Below are 19232 nucleotides of genomic sequence, written 5' to 3'. Positions count from 1 at the left end.
ATTTGATTTGATCTGTTTACCATGAGGTAATGTAAATAACTTATGTAATACTTGCAGTAAATAATAAGTACATTCTTACAGCCATGTGTAAGTTAAATTTACATAAGACACATGATGTAAAAGGATAAGTAGAATAATGTAATGCAAATGATCAGGGATTTTACAAAATAATTACAAATACTGATGATAATCAATAATACAGACAAACATGAAAATTTTAGTCATCAAGCACCACTTGTGGCAACAATCTACGAAATCGAGCTTGCATAGCTAGAAGCATCTGTGTTGGCATACTTGAGGTCTGACATATTTTGGAATACAACCCACGAATTAGAGATTGCGTAGCTAGAAGCGTCTGCTTTCATGAACTTGCAGTCTAACACATTTCGTAGCGTAACAACGCACAAAATCAATCTTAGTGTAGCTAGAAGCATCTGCATTACCATACTTGATGTTTGATACATTTCGAATGTGCCATGTTTTTTGTTTTTTTGTCGTACAAAGTGTGCTGTGGCAGAAATAAATGTTGGGAAACATTGGCATAAAGGATGTTTCTTTCTTAAGAAAATATTTAGTCGCCCTGGTGAAAATCTTAGAATGGTTAAAGTAATCATCATTCATGTGCATTGCACAAATGGTGTGGGAAAGTTATACAGTTTAATACTTAATTTCTTTTCAGATTATTAGTGGACATATCAACGAGTTGGAATATTGACTATGTATCGCTTTGAAAAACTCATTGCATTGTTCACACTCTTTACACTTCTCTTATGTCAAATGTCTTCTTTTTCCAGACTTGGAGAAGGACCATCCCAAGAATGAAGCTGGCATGGTCTGGAGAATGACAGGTGGGCTATTCAACTTCACCAAAGGAGCGGTGGGTGCCACCCTCGGAGGCGTGGCCTGGGTAGGCAGCAAGAGCTTTGAGCTTACCAAGACGGCTGTGACAAGTGTTCCCGCAGCTGGAGTGGGATTGGTCAAAGGCGGTGTCTCCGTGGTAACGGGAGGGGTCGGGGCAGTGGGGTCTGCTGTGGCCGGTAAAGTTACACCAAAGAAAAAGGACAAGTCAGATTAGAATGGCTGCTCGCTTCCACCCTTTGTTGCTTGTCTGGGTTGTGTGTTCTCACTTTCAATGGTTTTGGAGAGGTGGCAGGTTCATTTAAACCATGTGAAAAAACAGTAACTGGTTTACATTGATATCTGACAATAAAGAATTTTGGATGTTCATCCAAAAATGAAGTTCTGGCCAATATTCACCCTCTCTCATGTTGTTTCAAACCTGAATGAATGAATATCTTTTTAACATGGAACACAAAAGTCCCTAACATTCTTCCCAATGTCTCCTTTTATGTTCAACGGAAGAAAGAAAGTCATACAAATTTGGAACAACATTAGGGTTCTGAAAATGTTGACCGAATTTTCATATTTGTTTGAATAATCCCTTTTAATGTAAAGAACTGCAAAACTGGTCTCACATCAGTTCAACTTTGGCCGACATTAAAAAGCTACTACTACGTTACATGTGACGATTGAGATATTATTCCTTTTGTTTGCTAATCAGTTTGTATGTGTTTTGTGTATTTTGATTGTTTGTGCGTTGGCGGAATTGTTTATCTGTGTTATCGGTGCAGGGGAAAAGTAGTTTTAGGACAAAGAGGGTTGACGTAATATCAAACATGTTGAAAACAATTCTCATGAATCTAAAATAAAATAATACATTTCACCTTCATTACCATGAAATACATTTTATATAGATTCAGAGTCAGACAAATTCTCTCTCACCTGAAACAGACTAAATACTTGGTTACATTTAAATTTCTGCAATATCAATTTAAAATGGCATATGATGTACACACAAAATAATGAAAAATGAGATTTCTGTATTAAAAGTGTCAATTCAAGCACACTTCACAGGTTCCTTCAAAATGTGAGTTTGATATTTTTTCAACAAAAAAAAGTGTTATTATTTTTTTGTTTAATTAATTGAAATAATGTGAAACTAGATTACTTCACGTTATCATGTGGGATTTACTCAAATATTCTTTGATTTGAGGTTGGCACAATGCAATGCAAAATAAACTGTGTATGAGTGACCATAGAGTTTCTTTGAAAGAGATTTCAGTGCACCACAAAATGTGTTCATTGATTAGTCATTTGGCTATGTTACGTTCCTAGCGGAGGATTGCATGTTATCATTTAAATCACAGTTACTGTAAGTGTACTGAAGTCTCTTAAGTGGTCTAAGTTCACACATTCCATTTCCTTGGCATAGATTAAATTTTCTCCTTGACCAAAATGCACCATTAATGGTGAATTTCCAGTGTAAACACTCCATTTTCTAAGACAATGGTTTAAAACATTAAAATTCAATCTGTTTCTAGGAAACGGGAGCCTGGAGTTTAATTATGAAAATAAATTATTTGAATCTAAAAGGATGCTTGAGAGATACAGGGAGGTAAACAAGCCTGACTAGAGAAACCATTTTCTTCAGTACATCTATAACAGCTTTTTAGGAAGTTTGTATTGCTCTATCTCTCTAGAGCATCATTCGTAGCTCATTTGAGATGTCATTTTGCTGGCCGTACATGTGCCTGAATGTCTTGGGAGTTGTAAGAGCTTGTGGTGGGGTGTTTAGTGTTTCATAACCGTACAAAACAATCACATATGTATTTTCCACCCCCAGTTTACTGCTGTTTACATCATAAAACTGCCACAGTTGGAAATGTGCAAATCAAGTATTTGTTTCATTTGTTTCTGTTGCTTTTTTTTTTTCATTGCTTAAATGTTTGACTAATTTTATTTATGCAAAAACCTCATATGGCATATTATACTGTTGCAATGCATGCTTGAAGCTCTAGTTTTGCTCTGTTCAACATGCTGTTCACCTTAAATGTGACAATGTATATGAAATATGCTTTGTCCTGTTTTTGTCCTGCTATCTACAATCTTTCTGGTAGGTACCCATGTCTTGAAGATGCTGTTACTATAAACTGGACTTTTAAGACCAAGTCGATTTTGTCTATAATAGAACTATTTTTGCTAAATTGATGCTGTATTCTACAAATAAAAGCATTCTGTATTTTAGAAACGTTTGCCTTTTTTTTTTTTTTTTTTTTTGCATTTGCATTTGCATTTGGTATTTGATGCATTATTTGATTGCTTTCTTTCATGTCCAACAATGTGAATGGAGAAAAAGTAATTATCTCAATAATCTGGCTCTGGCATATAGGTGTGTGGAGATATTTCTATACCATTGATCTATTATTAATTTCAGCTTCAATAATTGATGTAACATTTAACTGCACTAGACTGCATTAGCAGACCAGATCTGGATTGCATTAGCAGTTTATAAAAAGTAAGTGACCCACATAATTCAGATCACATGGTAAAATAATAATTATATTAATCCTCCAACACTCATTGGCAAAAGGTAAAATATTAAACTGCATCCACATCTACATATACAGTACATCAGGTGATAAACAGGTTTTTCATCGTAGAATAGGTGAGAAGGTTTTGTTTCTATGAGATGGAGATAGAGAGATGTTCTTATGCTTGCACACTGCATTACACTCCCAAGTCCATCTTTGCCCTTTATATTTCTCAGTGCAGCACCGTTCCCCTGCCATAATTTGTGACCCTCTCCGTTGTCATTGTCCAGTATGGGCAGACCGAGGTGCTCATAAACCTGTGTTTCATTTTATCATGGCATACTGAATCAGCACAAAAATGTATTGGACCAGTCAGGTGTTTTATTTTCAAAAACAATTGCATGGCTCAGCAACATCATTGTTCCAGAATGTTAACCAAGATATCAGTGATTTTAGTATCAAGTAGTAAAAGCACCATTTAAAAGGTTGTTTTGTGGTCTTTAACCTTACATTTTATAATACAAGGTGACATACAAATACTGTCCCTGTTATGAAACTACCTGCTTACAATCAACTGTCAAGAGCCACAAACCAAAAGGCATCTCTCATAAACCGAGTAGTAGTAATTGGGAGAATGTCATGACAAAATGGCCTGATCACATTTCACCCCAAAATCGAAAGAAATAAGAAATGTTTAATATTAGGACCAATATAATTTTTGCATTGAGACATTATTTTAATGATAACCACATTTCCTCTCAATTCTCTTTTGTAATTTTGTTTGTAAAAATGACCAAACGTCATCTTAAAAAATTGGATAAAGCAAGAACTTTGGATCCGTTAATAAGCTGGTAAGAATCCTGGTAAAGGTGTTAACATGCAATGCAAAATCAAGGAAATAGGCAACAATGTTTGTGTGTCAATCGGTTTATACTTAAACCATTTATGACATTACCTTGATAAAGGAAAGCTGTTTAAGACAGTCACTTGCACTTACACATTGTTGGCTTATGAAACATATTTGGTGTGAGACTGTGCATGTAAATGTGGTCATTGAGAACGTTGACAAACCAATATGCTGATAACTACCAAAAATAAGTTTACTGCAAAAATATTACAAAGAATGTGAACGGTAAAAACGCTGGTAAATGTGTTTCCATACGATGTGAAATCGGGGTAATGGGCAAAAATCAATGTGTGTCGTTCGGTTAATGCTTAAACCGTTTATGGCCTTACCCTGATAAAGGAACAGTGTTTACATGACCTTACACAGTGTCTGTTTATTAAGCATAATTGTTGTATGTCTATATTACCCTCAGCCAGGTGATTAATGCAAGAGCTAGAGCAAAATGTTCCAAATATAGTTGCATCCTGGAGTCACTTAATCACTATAAGTGGTCTCAGTGAACAACATCTCTTTTTAAAATATCACAAGCATACAAATGGGAAGTTGTTTGAAAAACTTGCCTCATGAGCACTGGAAAACTGGCTTTATTTCTACAAAAAAGAGGTTAAGTATATGTTGGTCTTATTTGGTTTTCCATAGAATGAAAGAGAATGATGACTGACTTTGGAACAGAATTACATAATTCACATTTTTGGGAGAATTTTCCCTTTAAGTGGGTAATTTCCTTTCCTTACAATTATCACATTTTACATCCCATTATCCATTACCATGTGATGTGCTAAAAATGACAGTAAAGCTGACTTTGACTTTGATTTAAGTAACATTAACACCCTGGTTTTAAAACTTCCCAGCCAGCTCATTTATTTGCTGATTGTACCATAGTCTGGTGTGATTAAAATCAGGTTCAGACAAATTATTTGTACCCTTTCTGGCAAAGTGTTATGGGAGATGACTCAAAGACCCAATTACTTATGCACTCGTCTGGGTTAATGGAAGACGTTCTCCAAACAAATGCCTTCAGTAGGAGAAATATTGGTGATATGTCCAGACCTTGGGTAAAAGAAAAAGCCACCTGCCAAGAAAGTGTATGTGCACAGCTTCTTAGAAAATTAAAAAGGCCTTCAACCACTTGTTTTACTGAATTACAAATTCCACACTGAAACTGGTGTGTGATATTCTTTGTTTCCAAGCAATGAAACTCCAAATGAATTTTAATGTGACATTTTATTATTTTATTTTTGGCCTTCTTCCACTTTTATTGACAGGAATAGTCAAGAGATGCCAAGAAATGGTGAGTGGGAAAAAAGCCAGTTTTGAACTCAAATTGCATGCATGCGCACCAAGGCTCAAAGTCTCATAGCTTCGTGCTCTAACTACAAGGCCATGACTTTGACTTAATGTGACATTTTTCTTTAAAATAATATTCATTTGTCACTAATTTTGATGTAACTGAAGTTCTTTTTGCAGCAACCGTGGTTCCAAGTTATTTTTACCCTTTTTGTCTTATGTAAAATTTTGCATCTTGCACAAAACAGTTACATAATGGGGGCCCATGGTGACACAATTGTATCTCCAATGGTTCAAGATTAAGTATACAAAACAAATTCCGACCCTCAAAAAAAAAATCATATGCATGCTTATTACCTGAGATTTATTACTTCATTCTGCCCTCATTTTGTACTCTCTCACTCACACTTGTGCAAGCCACATATACATGAGATTCTGGTCTAGCTGAAGCACTGAGGACACAAATATTTTGGAATTCACTGGAAATGTGGCCCATTTCTATTTATAAGCTTTCAAATTTTCTGAATAGTTTTGAGAGATTTACTCTTCAGAGACTTTACTCTCAACAGTCATATTTCAAAGTCTGTTTTGAATATTTCATATGGATTATTACATTTCCTGTCACACTCTACCAACATAATATTGCAATAGTCCTTGAAACAGCCACACTGTAAACCCTAATGGTGTCATTACTGGAAAAATGAAGTTCTCTTAAATCACTCGAAACATCAGGTTTGGGGCTCATAACTCATAATGTTCCTTGAACTTTTTTCTTAAAAATCAAAAGACTTCAGATTTTAAGTGTTAAAACGCAAACTATTGAGTACAAAATCAAGGCTATGGGGAATACCCAAAATGCCTTTGTGCTTGACTGATTCAATTATGATGAAGAGAACATATGGGGACATCTAAATAGTTGTTATTAGGAATTTAGTTTTTTTGTAGTCTTATTTATGTTGTTTTGTTGAGAATAGTTGTTTCGTGTGATGTCACCATGGGTCCCCATTTGGTCAAGATGGATCCTGTTAACAGTATCTCAGATCTCCTTGTGCATAAGCAACTAAAGTACAAGCATATATGCATTTTTATGGAGAATTACCTTTATTTCATGATTTACCAATAATCTTATAGGTAATCTTCATTTATTAAGCTGTTATTGTATGACATATATTTGAGTCTGTTTAATTAAAATTAAGTTCAAACAACAACATTTTAATAACATACCCGAGTTAAGAATACATGCTTCTAGTAGTTAAGTAAATAGTTAAGTTCATCTATATGAACACCAAGTTTTAGGTGAACCTTCATGCACAAGTTATGTAGATGCCATTACTCAATTCCATTGAAGGAAAGAGTTTACTGAATCAATTGAGTCAAATTAAAGTTTTCAGTGCAGAATATGTCAACACGTTAACAACATTTTGCCTTGTAATCTATGTATGCTTAATATAACCCTGAACTCGTAAACTATCAAATCCAGAACTGTATTCCCACATGTACACTAGAAGTCAGAGGTTTACATACACAGGTTGACGTCATTAAAACTAATTTTTAACCACCCCACAGATTTAATATTAGCAAACTATAGTTTTGGAAAGTCGTTTAGGACTTGCACAAGTCATTTTTCCAACAATTGTTTATAGACAGATTGTTTCACTTTTAATTGACTATAGCACAATTTCAGTGGGTCAGCAGTTTACATACACAAAGTTAACTGTTCCTTTAAGCAGCTTGGAAAATTCCAGACAATGATGTCAAGGTTTACACAATTAGTACATGTGGATGTATTTTAAGGCCTACCTTCACACTCAGTGCCTCTGCGGGAAATCATGGGGAAATCAAAAGAAATCAGCCAAGACCTCAGAAAATAAATTCTGGACAAGTCTGGTGCATCCTTGGAAGCAATTTTCAAATGCCTGAAGGTATCACGTTCATCTGTACAAATAATAGTACATAAGTATAAACACCATGGGACGATGCAGCCATCATACTGCTCAGGGAGGAGACATATTCTTTCTCCTAGAGATGAACGTAGTTTGGTGTGAAAAGTGCAAATCTATCCCAGATTAACAGCAAAATACCATGTGAAGATGCTGCAGGAAACAGGTAGACAAGTATCTATATCCACAGTAAATCAAGACCTATATCAACATAACCTGAAAGGCTGCTCAGCAAGGAAGAATCCACTGCTCTAAAACCGCCATAAAAAAGTCAGACTATAGTTGACTATAAGTGCACATGGAGACAAAGATCTTGCTTTTTGGAGAAATGTCCTCTGGTCTAATGAAACAAAAATTGAACTGTTTGGCCATAATGACAATCATTATGTCTGGAGGAAAAAGAGTGAGGCTTGCAAGCTAAAGAACACCATCCCAACCGTGAAGCATGGGGGTGGCAGCAACATGATGTGGGGGTGCTTTGCTACAGGAGGGACTGATGCATTTCACAAAATAGATGGCATCATGAGGAAGGAAAATTATGTGTTTATATTGAAGCAACATCTCAAGACATCAGCCATGAAGTTGTAAATGGGTCTTCCAAATGGACAATGACCCCAAGCATATCTCCAAAGTTGTAGCAAAATGGCAGAAGGAGAACAAAGCCAAGGTATTGGAGTGGCCATCACAAAGCTCTAACCCCAATCCAATAGAACATTTGTGGGCAGAACTGAAAAAGCGTGCAAGCAAGAACTCAGTTACACCAGTTCTGTCTGAAGGAATTGACCAAAATTCCAGAAACTTGTTGTGAGAAACTTGTGGAAAGCTACTCAAAATATTTGAAGAAATTTAATGGCAATGCTACAAAATAGTAACAAAGTGTATGCAAACTTCTGACCCACTGGGAATGTGATAGAAGAAATAAAAGTTGAAATAAATAATTCTCTCTACTATTATTCGGACGTTTCACAATTAAATGTCCAAGAACTTGTGAAATTTTAAATGTATTTGGTTAAGGTATATGTAAACTTCTGGCTTCAACTGTATATTCCTATATATTCTTAGAATTTCAGATGTGTATTTGATAGCCCTATGAAGAAGATTTTGGAATTTCATAAGCTCAACACAATAAGTGAAAATCAGTTGGTTGAAAATGACATCACATTTAGTCAAAGACCTGCACCTGTACTGGCTGTATTACTGGTATTATTAGGTATTACTGGCTGGTGTAATCGGTAGTGGGCAAGAATGATCAAAATTAAGTTGGCACACAGGGATAAAGATGCTTGCCAAGACAGTCCTGGAGGCAATTCTCATTATTTGACCACATTTTAAAAACTAGTTTGATATGCTCAAGACGATCTAAATCCGAAAATGGGACTATTAAAGGAATATTGTGGGTTCATTAAAAGTTAAACTCTATCAACAGCATTTGTGGCATAACAATTACCACAAAAGCCAAATTTTTTTTTAAAATGTACTTGTCTCAAATTTATTTAAAAGAAAAGGTGACTATGATTACAGTGAGGCACTTACAATGGAAGTGAATCAGGCCAATTTTTGGATGGTTTGAAGAAATGTGAATCTTATAATTGTATAAAAACTCTAATATTAATTCTCCTGTTAAACTTGTGTGTTCTTTGAGCTGTAAAGTTGTTTAAATTGCCGTTTTTGCAGGATTACAGGGTGTTACGTCATCATGGCAGCAAGTTTTTAATCGGATATAACTTTACATAGAAAAGGTCAGTTGACAAGTTTATTACACTGAAATTATGGTAACAAGCATGTTGTTTGTATTTTGTGCCAATATTTTTTAAAACAGTAAATATTTTAACGTTTACGTATCGGCCCCATTCACTTCCATTGTAAGTGCCTCACTGTATCCCATATTAAATTAAAATAAATGTTTGTGATAATCAACATTATACCATAAATGCTGTCTATTGAGCTTAACTTGTTTTGAACCCAGTATATTTAACTTTAAATCCCTCCATTTGAAACAGACATGGGTAAGGAATCTAGAGAGTGAGGATCAAAAACAAAATTTGTTCACTGGTTTACTTACCTAAATGTAAATCCAGATTATCTAGATTATGTAAAATCAAAGACGGATTAAAGCAAATTAAGGTCAATGTGACAAATCAAAAGTCACATACACAAACTACAGCAGGCACAATGTAAGAAATAGTCTGCATTCAGTTATTTACACTAGTTATTTTACATACACTGAGCCAAACATTTTTCCCATGGACACTAAATATAAATCTATATGCACTGAATCAATGAAAGACACAAATTAGTGATATGATGATAAGGGATAAAGAATTAATAATACCATGCATTTCATATGGAAATGTATCATTTATATAATATAAAATGTTATATTATATTATATAAATTATATAAACAATTATTTTTCCACACTATAAACTGGATAGCATTATGTTTCGCTGTAGTGGTTTTATGACATCTAGCAAGATATAACAACCTTCTTATTATTGTGTTGTAACAGTAGTTACTGATTATTAAAATCTTTTGTAAAACATATCCAACCCAAACAAAACAAAACAAGCAGATATAAGAGCACAAGTTTACTTTTGGTTACCCCATTTTTAATTTTTTCCCCCTGGTTACAGCACCAATTCATTATGCATTCTAAAAGCAAAGCAAGTCATATACAATCCTGAAGGGATGTTCAATACAAATTAAGCTCAATCAGCAGCATTTGTGGCATAAAGTTGATTACCACAAAAATAATTTTGACTAATGATAACTTTGAAGTTCCCTCCTTTTCTTGAAACAAAAACAAAAAGGTAAATTGAGACACTTACCATGGAAGTATTTTTAAGGGGTTTAATGGCAGAAATGTGACACTTATAATTTGATAAAAGCACTTTAAAAACTTGTGTATTATTTGAGCTGTACAATTGTTTAAATCATAATTTTTACAGGAGTCTTAGGGTTTATGTTGTAAAACTGGATGTAACTTTGCACAGAATATCATGTTAACATGCACACTGTTTACATCTAGTGACTATACTTTTGAAACAGTGAGTGTTTTAACGTTTACGGATTGGCCCAATTCAAATTCATTGTACTGTGTGTGCCTCACTATAACCAGACTTTTGCTTTTTTTTAAAGAAAAGGAAGGACAAGTCAAAATACTTTTTTTTGGTAATGAATTTTGTGCCACAAATGCTGTTGATTGAGTTAACTAGTACTGAAACCAAAATATTCCTTTAAACTTCATTCCTAATTGTGGCAGTCAAGAATTTACACTGAGAAACAACCTGAGAAATAGTCTGGACCGTAACATTCACAATTTTATTGCACGGCTGTTATTATACATGACAGCATTTCAGTCCACATTAGGTCTGCTTTTCTTGAAAATAGTTTTTGGGTCCTTCACATTCACTTTTGTCGAAGCAATGACCAGCATACAGAAATTTTCTTCAATAGTGTGGTGCTCTGTTCCAGTATATAAATAATGAGCATTAAAGTTCAAGTTCCGATCTCTTTACAGCTAAGTGTTTTGGTTCTTGTGCTGGTCAGAAAATCATAGGGTGACTGTGTAGGGGGTCTCCAAAGTACAAAAACAGTTCATAGTGCAAATGTCAATTACATTAAGGCAAAAATATAAATGTAAAAAAATAGCCGTGCATGCACACCGTTACCTTTGTTACAAAAAAGGAATGAAGGTTTTGTCCTCAATGAGTGAGAGTGACATGTTTTTCAGCTCCTCGGGGGAGTTGACAGCTTTGTAGCCTAGCTCGTCTAAAATGTGCTGACAAACATTTTGCGTGTAATCAACTATGTCATGAGACAGTTTCAACCTCCAGCTTTCCGCATTGGCCGCTGAGTCCCTCAATGTTCCATACTTATGCTTTGCTGACAAATCATTATTACCTCTGGTGTTATTGTGTATCCAGTCCACCACGCTCTTTTCCATAGAAAGACCCAGGAATTCGTAAACCTCCTTGGTTTTTTGGAGTGGGTTCCTTGCCAGGTCCTCATACCTCACTAGCATGTACCTTCCCCGAAGCCATGGCGGCCGGCTTAAGCCTGTGGACACTGAGTTCAGGAAGTCATCACACACTGTTGTGAGCTGGCTCAAATCCAAGTTGTAGGGTTTACGCCCTGTGGCTCTCCAGATTCGCCACAGGCGGTACGTGTCCCTAAAGGTTTCAATCCGTGAAGATAATATCCCACGTGGGTCCCTCACCAACTGGATCACTTTCAGGTTAAGCCGAGGGTCTTCGATTAGCGCCTTGAGGTCACTGACCTCCGGTATGCGCACTGTTTTAATGGCCACGTGGCGTCTTTCTCGACACGATTCAGTAGCTAGGGTCAAGTTGAGGGAGGCACACTTTCGAACACAATCCCCCTCATCTATATTGCCTTCGCTGGGGCTGTAGGCATCACAGACCGGCATTGAGCAAAGGGCTTTGCTGGCTCCTCGTCGAAAGAGTTTGTCCGTGGTGTGGTTCGCAGGCAGCGGTTTGATGTAACTCTCCAAGAAATACAAGTCACAATTGTACAAGCTTCTCAAAAGGTCACGACTGGCTCCCAGCATCACCCTGCGCTCGACAGCATATCTGCTGGGAGAAAGGTGAGGGATTAAGGTAGTTTGAATGTGATAGATTGGTTCAAAAAGATAGAACACATCTGAGTGCTGGTTGAACAGCTGTCCAACGAAAGACGAGCCGCTTCGGGTGGTCGCCAAGATGAGGATGTGAATCTTCCTGGAGGAATTGTAATTGAAATACGGGTACTCATCACACGTCCGATCGAAGGGCTCCACATCCAGTCCCAAGCCGCAGTTCAAAGGGTTAGCAACCGGGCACATATGAAAAGGCTTGGCTGTGAAAGTCCTGATTGCTGTGTATTGGATCGCTATTGAGACCAATGCAAGCAGAATCAAAGCCTTCCAGGAACATTGCATGGCTGGGTAACTTCATTTAGATGATGCAGTCTGGTTTAATCCAACCAACAAAGGCACAGCTGGGAAATAAAATAGATCTCAGATTGATAAAATAAAAAACAGACCATAATGTAAGAAATGGGGAGCTTTTGAAAAATATAAAAAGTATAACAATGAATTACAGTTTTGAAAATCCATTTACATTCAGATCTAAACTAAAGGAAATGAAGGTTTTGTAAACTAAATCAGTTATTGTAATTTCCAAGTCTAAATTTAAACTGTATAGACACATCATATGTTAATTTCTAGCACTGAAAGACTGTAAAAAGAAAAACTGTAACATTAAGGAACAATTTCTTGCTTTTTGTGCAATCTAGTGAGGTTGACTCAGTCATAAGAAATAGTAATATTTTGACTTGAATAAAACCAGTTAATTTAGATGTTCCCACATGAAGCGCATTATTAGGTTATCTGACACAACACAGAGTACATGTCCCTTCAAACTATAGCTATTGTCTTAAATCCTCCAAGCACTTTGCCTTTGAATTCGATAAAGTTGCCACTCTTTATTTCAATAGCTACACCTGAACTCTCAAAACAAAACTAGCTCCTGTAGACTTTTATAAGTCTATGGTATTTTGTTTTTCCCTTCTGAAAAAGGTGCATGCAAACCAACATCTAGAATGTAGACTGGCTCCTAAATCTTAGCAGAAACTGGCACCAGTTCAGGCACCTGTAGAGAGATGCATTAACTGCAGTCTTTCACAATACAGCATACCTAGATTTGAAAGGCAGCCGCCGACTACAGCGCGTCGATTTACCGCAGTGCAACACAACTCAGTATTCAGTCGGAAATAACCAAAAAAAATTAAAAAAACAGTAGGCTACCAGATCTGACTGTCGGCTATCTAAAACGGCGACCAACTTAGTTTCGTTTATTCCAGCGCGAAAATGTAAGGCATCCAATGGACTTGAAAATAGCATAAAATAAATAGTTCAGCTAGATATACTTGCCTTATATTAAGCTGTGTGAGAGCATGCTGAAAATTTCAACAAAAGAAAAAAATCTCCATAAGCCGCGATGTCTTTGCGTAGTAGCCCCGTAACGCCCGTCATAAACACTTAACGCTTTTTGCTCATGTGTTTAAATATCGATGGGCTCCTTATTGCCTTAAAAACCGCCGGCGGCGGCGATGAAAAGGGTCGTATATCCTCAAGCAGCCCCATTCATGCTCAGGGTAAAACATTCAAAGACGGGCTCCGTGGGAGAGAAAAGAGAAGAATAAGGTATTGATGCGCATCCTCGGACATCTCTCTGTGACTAAACGCGTAACGCCGGACGTATATTTCATTCGTCGTGAGGTAAAGAGTGAAGAGAGGCGTGCCAGTCGGTCCCAGATTAAGTAGAACGTAAGCAACACTCTACGAATATTCATTCCCTTCCCTCAAAACCACAGTTGACAAAGGAGGAGGGGAAAAAAACAGCATGGGGGGAGGCAGATTAGGTTCACTTCTCGTCCCCCTGAGAACATGTCTGTGCTTCATTATGATGATGATGATGATGAATCCTTTCAACGCGGAGTTAGTTTTGGATGAGGTGAAGTCGCGAGGTCTAGAAATTTCAGTGCACTTTTGTTTTTCTGGTCTTCGGTACATTTTTTGACGACAGCTTGATATAGAGAATATAATTTATGGAATATATGCGAGTAAAAATGAGCCAGACATGGCCGGCTGTTGGATTTCAGTGCTGACTGACTGAAAGGCTGAAAAATTATTATGTAATGGTACAGTGTGTCTAGGAAAAACAGCATTGTGGTTTAATCTGGGTATTCTGTTTCGTCATAAAATCAATTATATGTTGATATATATTCAACTACAGTATTAGGGCTATTTTGTTTTCTGTCTAAATTAAGCTTTTGCTAATGTAGGCTACTGTTACAAATTTTAAGGGTTTGTGCACAATGTTTGGCATATTTATTTTGGTTTTAGCTGGAGAGAAGAGTATTCTTTACTATAACAGTTTTTAATCCCCTTCTCTCCCAGTTTGGAAAGCCCAATTCAAACTATTTAGTAGGTCCTTGTGGTGGCGCGGTTACTCACCTGGTGGAGGACAAGTCTCAGTTGCCTCCGCTTCTGAGGCCGTCAATCCGCGCATCTTATCACGTGACTCGTTGTGTATGACACCGCAGAGAGTCCCAGCATATGGAGGCTCATGCTACTCTCCGCGGTCCACGCACAACTTTCCACACGCCCCATTGAGAGCGAAAACCACTAATCGCGACCACGAGGAGGTTACCTCTTGTGACTCTACCCTCCCTACCAACCGGGCCAATTTGTTTGCTTAGGAGACCTGGCTGGAGTCACTCAGCACACCCTGGATTCGAACTGATAGTCAGCATCAATACACACTGAGCTACACTGGCCCCCAGAGAGTAGAGTATACTGTAACTTGTGCACTGCATTCAAAGTCTTCCAAAGCCATACTACAGCTTTGTCTGAAGAACAGACAAAAAATGTAATTCACTGTTTGCTAAAAAATATTATCAGTGTTTGACAATAATCTTACAAAAAAAACAGTCATTAGGGTAAATGCTGACAAAATGTTTAATTTTGGTTTAACTAACCCTTTTAAATTATGTATGTTAAGTGATCCAAGTAGATTAATGTCTATTGGCATAGCAACCAATCTAACCTGGCAGAAATTTGGAGTTTATTTGACCCTTCCAATCAACACAGAAAAGCTCTATTCAATCTTATACCAAATATTGCATTCTATTCCATTTCTCTCTTTATCTGTTGTGTTTTTCCTCTCTGTCCTTTTACCTGAAGCCACATACTGGCATTTGAAATGGGGTTTTCCCCCAGTTCAATGTCTTGCAATCCTAGGAGCTGCCAAATGTGAGATTATGGTTGGCTTTTGCTAAATCAGTTTTATCTTTTGTGTGCTCAACGCAACCACAGTTTCAATCAGCGTGTGTGATCAAGCATTCGAAAATGTCGGCTTGCATATTGGCAATGCACAAAGTGTGCAGTACTGGGGTGAAGATGGGTGTGTGTACTCTTTATCCTCACTGGTGAGAGCTGGAAATAAGCTTTCAAACGCAAATGATCTTCCCAATTCTGTCCACTGAATTGCACAATGCTTTAGTGGTTATTTTCTAGGGCTCTGAATATGTGGATCATCCATGACAACCGTGTCCAGAGAAATGAGAAAACCCAAAGCATGAAACATGATTTCAATGTGTGATTGTACTGTCTGCGTGAGGCAGATGAAGCAAAACCATAATAGACTTACGAGAAACTCTGAAAGCTCTCACATACTGGCCTGGTTTAATAAACTAGCTGAAAAGCCCACAATTAAATGATCTGTTCAAAATTTCTCATTTAATTCCATGAATTGTACCACAACATTATGCTTTCTGCGCAGCCAACATGTCATATTATCGACCAGTAAAAGCTTGTCAGGCATGCAGCCAAATTTCCCCAACTCAATAACCCAAACTTCACCTAAACTGGCTTAATGAATATAAGAACAGTCTGAGCATTGTCTCTCTCTTGATGGTTCAAATGCGAGCCAGGAACATTCGGGTCTTGTCTGGTCAAGGTTGTTCCTCTTCTGGCAGCTTTGGATTGGTGCCTCTTGAGGAGACAGCTGACTTTATTTAGTATAATTAAAAAGAGTCTGTCTGAGAGAGAAAGAATAGGAAAATGGTGGGCCGTTAAGGCCGACTCTAATTAAGACAGGAGCTGCCATGTTGTTTTCATTAGACCAGATAGCTCCTAGAATTGGAGAACAAATGACACATACTGTATATGTGATTAGCTGACTTAAGAACAAGATGTATTGTAAATAATAAGTGCCTTTTATTTATGTTTACTTTTTAATTTTGTTTTCTCGAACAGAGTAGTCTGATTTTATTGGGCAGGGGCTGAAGTGTCTAAGACAGTTGTTGAAAAGATGTTGAAACAGTGTGGGTAGTGTTGCATGTAATTGTGTTGTTTTTCAGCAAGATTTGCCACACAGAGCTCCATGCCTGGTTGATTTTCTCTTAAATCCGAGTCAGAGGTGTTGTGCACACTGGAAAAACATAATTTTTTTTCTCCTGGATTGTAGCATGTCTTTTTCCACCCACTGATGATATAGGTCTTAAGGTGGGCCTTCATTATTGGCAGAAATGTAGGGCCAAGTGCCTTTGTAGGCATCGATCCAGATGGCAGTCTGTTGCTTAGGGCACAGAGCATGTCAAGACCAGGCTTCCTGGAAGATATCCTGAGGTCTCGGGACAGCAATATCATCCTGTTCCTACTCAAAGATTGTTGGACCTGTCCTTGGTGAGCAGGAGAAAAGCCAGACATGTTTAATGGGCTCTTGTAATACATTCTCCCTTCCTTCTTGCAAAGTGTGTAGTGGTTTTTAGGGTGCACAGAGAGCATTTTAAGTAGGCAAAAGCCCTTGACGAGGGAGTAATTGGCCAAATCGCGTATTGATATGTAATGTGTGGAGTTCTTTGGCTATAGTAAATGACTGCACAATTTTTGTAATAGGTCAGTGGAAAAGGACAGGGCCAAGAGCATGAAAATGAATACCGTAATTTCCGGACTATAAGCCGCAACTTTTTTCCCACGCTTTGAACCTCGCGGCTTATACAATGACGTGGCTAATATATGGATTTTTCCGCTTTCAAATGTTATTAAAAAAAAATTAAAAAAAAAACATTCTGTGGCGTGCTCAGTTTTTTGGCGTGAAGCTTTCATTAGACCAATGAAATTGCCGAGCGGGTTAAGGTCAAAACAACTTTTTTTGTTTACTGTTTAGATTAAATCGAGCGCTCAAACTTCCCATCATTCTGATTACGGTAGTAATTTTGACACCCTCACCATGGCAAAGACATGGAGAAACGCATATGATGCTGCTTTCAAGTTGAAGGCGATTGATCTGGCTGCTGCACGGGAGCTTGGTCTTAATGAGTCGATGATAAGACGTTGGAAACAGCAGCGTGAGGAATTGACTCAGTGCAAAAAGACAACTAAATCTGAGGCTATTCAACTCCGACACTGAAGGAGATGACTTCAGTGGTTTCAGTGCACAGGACGAGGAAGATAGTGACCAATGACTTTCTTGGTAGGCTACTGTTTACTGCAATGTTTTATTACAAGCCGTGTGTGGCAGCGGGGGCATGGTCAAGTGCCCGTCCGGGAGAGAAAAGCTGTAAGGGTGCTTACACCTGCGCTAAATTATGTCTAACACCGTGTCTAATTTCAAGTGCCCTGCTTCACGTGTCCTTCTTGGGAAAACTGTCACACGGGCACCAGTGTGACAGTTTTCAGCAGAGCACTTGACGTTCCAGGTAAGGCTTTTAATGGCCACAGCAATGTTTACAATCAATTTTATAAAGTTTCTCAATTCTTCTATGCGCCAACACTAGACTGACGTGTGTCACTCTCTCAGCTCTGTGGCTGCTGCCTTTTTATGCCGCTCTCCCCATGCTTACTGAAATTAGACACCGGTGTTATACATAATTTAGCTCAGGTGTAAGTGCCCTTACCGCTTTTCTCTCCGGACGGCGCTTGACCACGCCCCGCTGCCACACCGTGTTTCGTTAAAGCCTATTTATTTTTGTTACAAGCCGTGTTTCGTTAAAGCCTGAGTAAAGTTAATTTGTTTCAATGTACCGGTAGGCACCTGCGGCTTATAGACAGGTGCGGCTTATTTATGTTCAAAATAATATTTTATTTAAAAATCAGTGGGTGCGGCTTATATTCAGGTGCGCTCAATAGTCCAGAAATTACGGTAATTCAGAGTGTCCTCTTCAAGATGAGGCTTGCAATTGTTATTCTTCCATGAATAACAATAATTCCCATTAAAAAAAAACACTGTTTTACAACATTGTTGCCATGATGGTGAAAAATAACTAGAAGTACATCCATCTAAAACAGTACTCTGCTGCAAAAAAAAGTACTTTTATAAAATAAAAAAAAACTTCACATTTCTACTTTAAAATCCTCTACTTTTAAATTGGCTCCATTCACTCCATTCAGAGCCTCACTTTAACCTCAATTTTTGCTTAAAAAAAAAGGAGGATGAACGAAGTACATTTTTGTGGTAAACAACATTATGCCACAGATGCCATCCATTGAGCTTAAGTTGTATTGAACAAGGAATATTCATTTAATGTTAAAGACTTATGCATTTCTGCTACACAACAGAAAATGTCACCCATATTTTAAAATGCAGAAGAATTTTTTGTAATGTTGTTGATGAATTTGTCTTGTATGTCTGGTATTTAAGGTCACTTCATAAGCCGCTCAGGTCTAACAGTGTTAAAAGGGTTATTAAGTGTGACAAGTTTGGTGGCATTATGATGCGGAATCACAGAAAATGAGATCGAAGGGAGAGGAGATTGAAGGGAGATTGCGTAGTCATTTGCACTTAAACGAGAGGCTTAATTACACATTCTAAATGACTGTAGTTGAGGGCTCATCCCTGTTTCTAATTAACCTCACAGAACCATGATGACTCTCAGATCACATAAATTACAGCCATCAGAAATATTATTTTTTGCTCAAATGTGACCGTGATTTCAATGTGTATGACATTTATGGACCGCTAATAATGATGTATGCCAAGCAAATCGCTTTTAAGTGAGAGCAATGGCTTTCTCAGCCCACTGCTCTTGTGCTTTGTCTAATTGAAAGAGAGTCATAACAAAAGCCATATCATCCCTAATGCTACACGAACAAGAACTGTAATGACTTCACAGCAGAATATAAGGTCTCAGGGTGTTTAGTAACACTTGGTCCATGGATAG

The 19232-nt window shown here is 37.5% G+C and overlaps 2 protein-coding genes across 2 annotated transcripts in view; one reads left to right on the top strand and one right to left on the bottom strand.

Annotated features, from left to right (window-relative positions):
* The window catches only part of LOC127640506 (transmembrane protein 263-B-like), a 44745-nt gene extending 41681 nt beyond the window's left edge, over nucleotides 1-3064 (top strand). The window contains exon 3 of the mRNA XM_052123107.1: nucleotides 795-3064. Coding sequence (XP_051979067.1) covers nucleotides 795-1075 — 281 coding nt within the window. The 3' untranslated portion in view covers nucleotides 1076-3064. The remainder of the gene's footprint in view (nucleotides 1-794) is intronic.
* Nucleotides 3065-10092: 7028 nt separating this feature from the next.
* Nucleotides 10093-13917, bottom strand: LOC127640499 (carbohydrate sulfotransferase 1-like). The gene is made up of 2 exons (XM_052123101.1): nucleotides 13438-13917; nucleotides 10093-12503 (listed from the first exon to the last, which is right to left on the bottom strand). Exon 2 carries the CDS (start codon nucleotides 12442-12444, stop codon nucleotides 11182-11184), a length of 1263 nt encoding a protein of 420 aa, XP_051979061.1. The 5' UTR covers nucleotides 12445-12503; nucleotides 13438-13917; the 3' UTR covers nucleotides 10093-11181.
* Nucleotides 13918-19232: the final 5315 nt, after the last annotated feature.

This window comes from Xyrauchen texanus, chromosome 49 (assembly GCF_025860055.1).
Source record: "Xyrauchen texanus isolate HMW12.3.18 chromosome 49, RBS_HiC_50CHRs, whole genome shotgun sequence".
NCBI lineage: Eukaryota > Metazoa > Chordata > Actinopteri > Cypriniformes > Catostomidae > Xyrauchen > Xyrauchen texanus.
The sequence above is the reverse complement of the archived record's forward strand: the minus strand, read 5'-3'. Positions and strand labels throughout refer to the sequence as shown.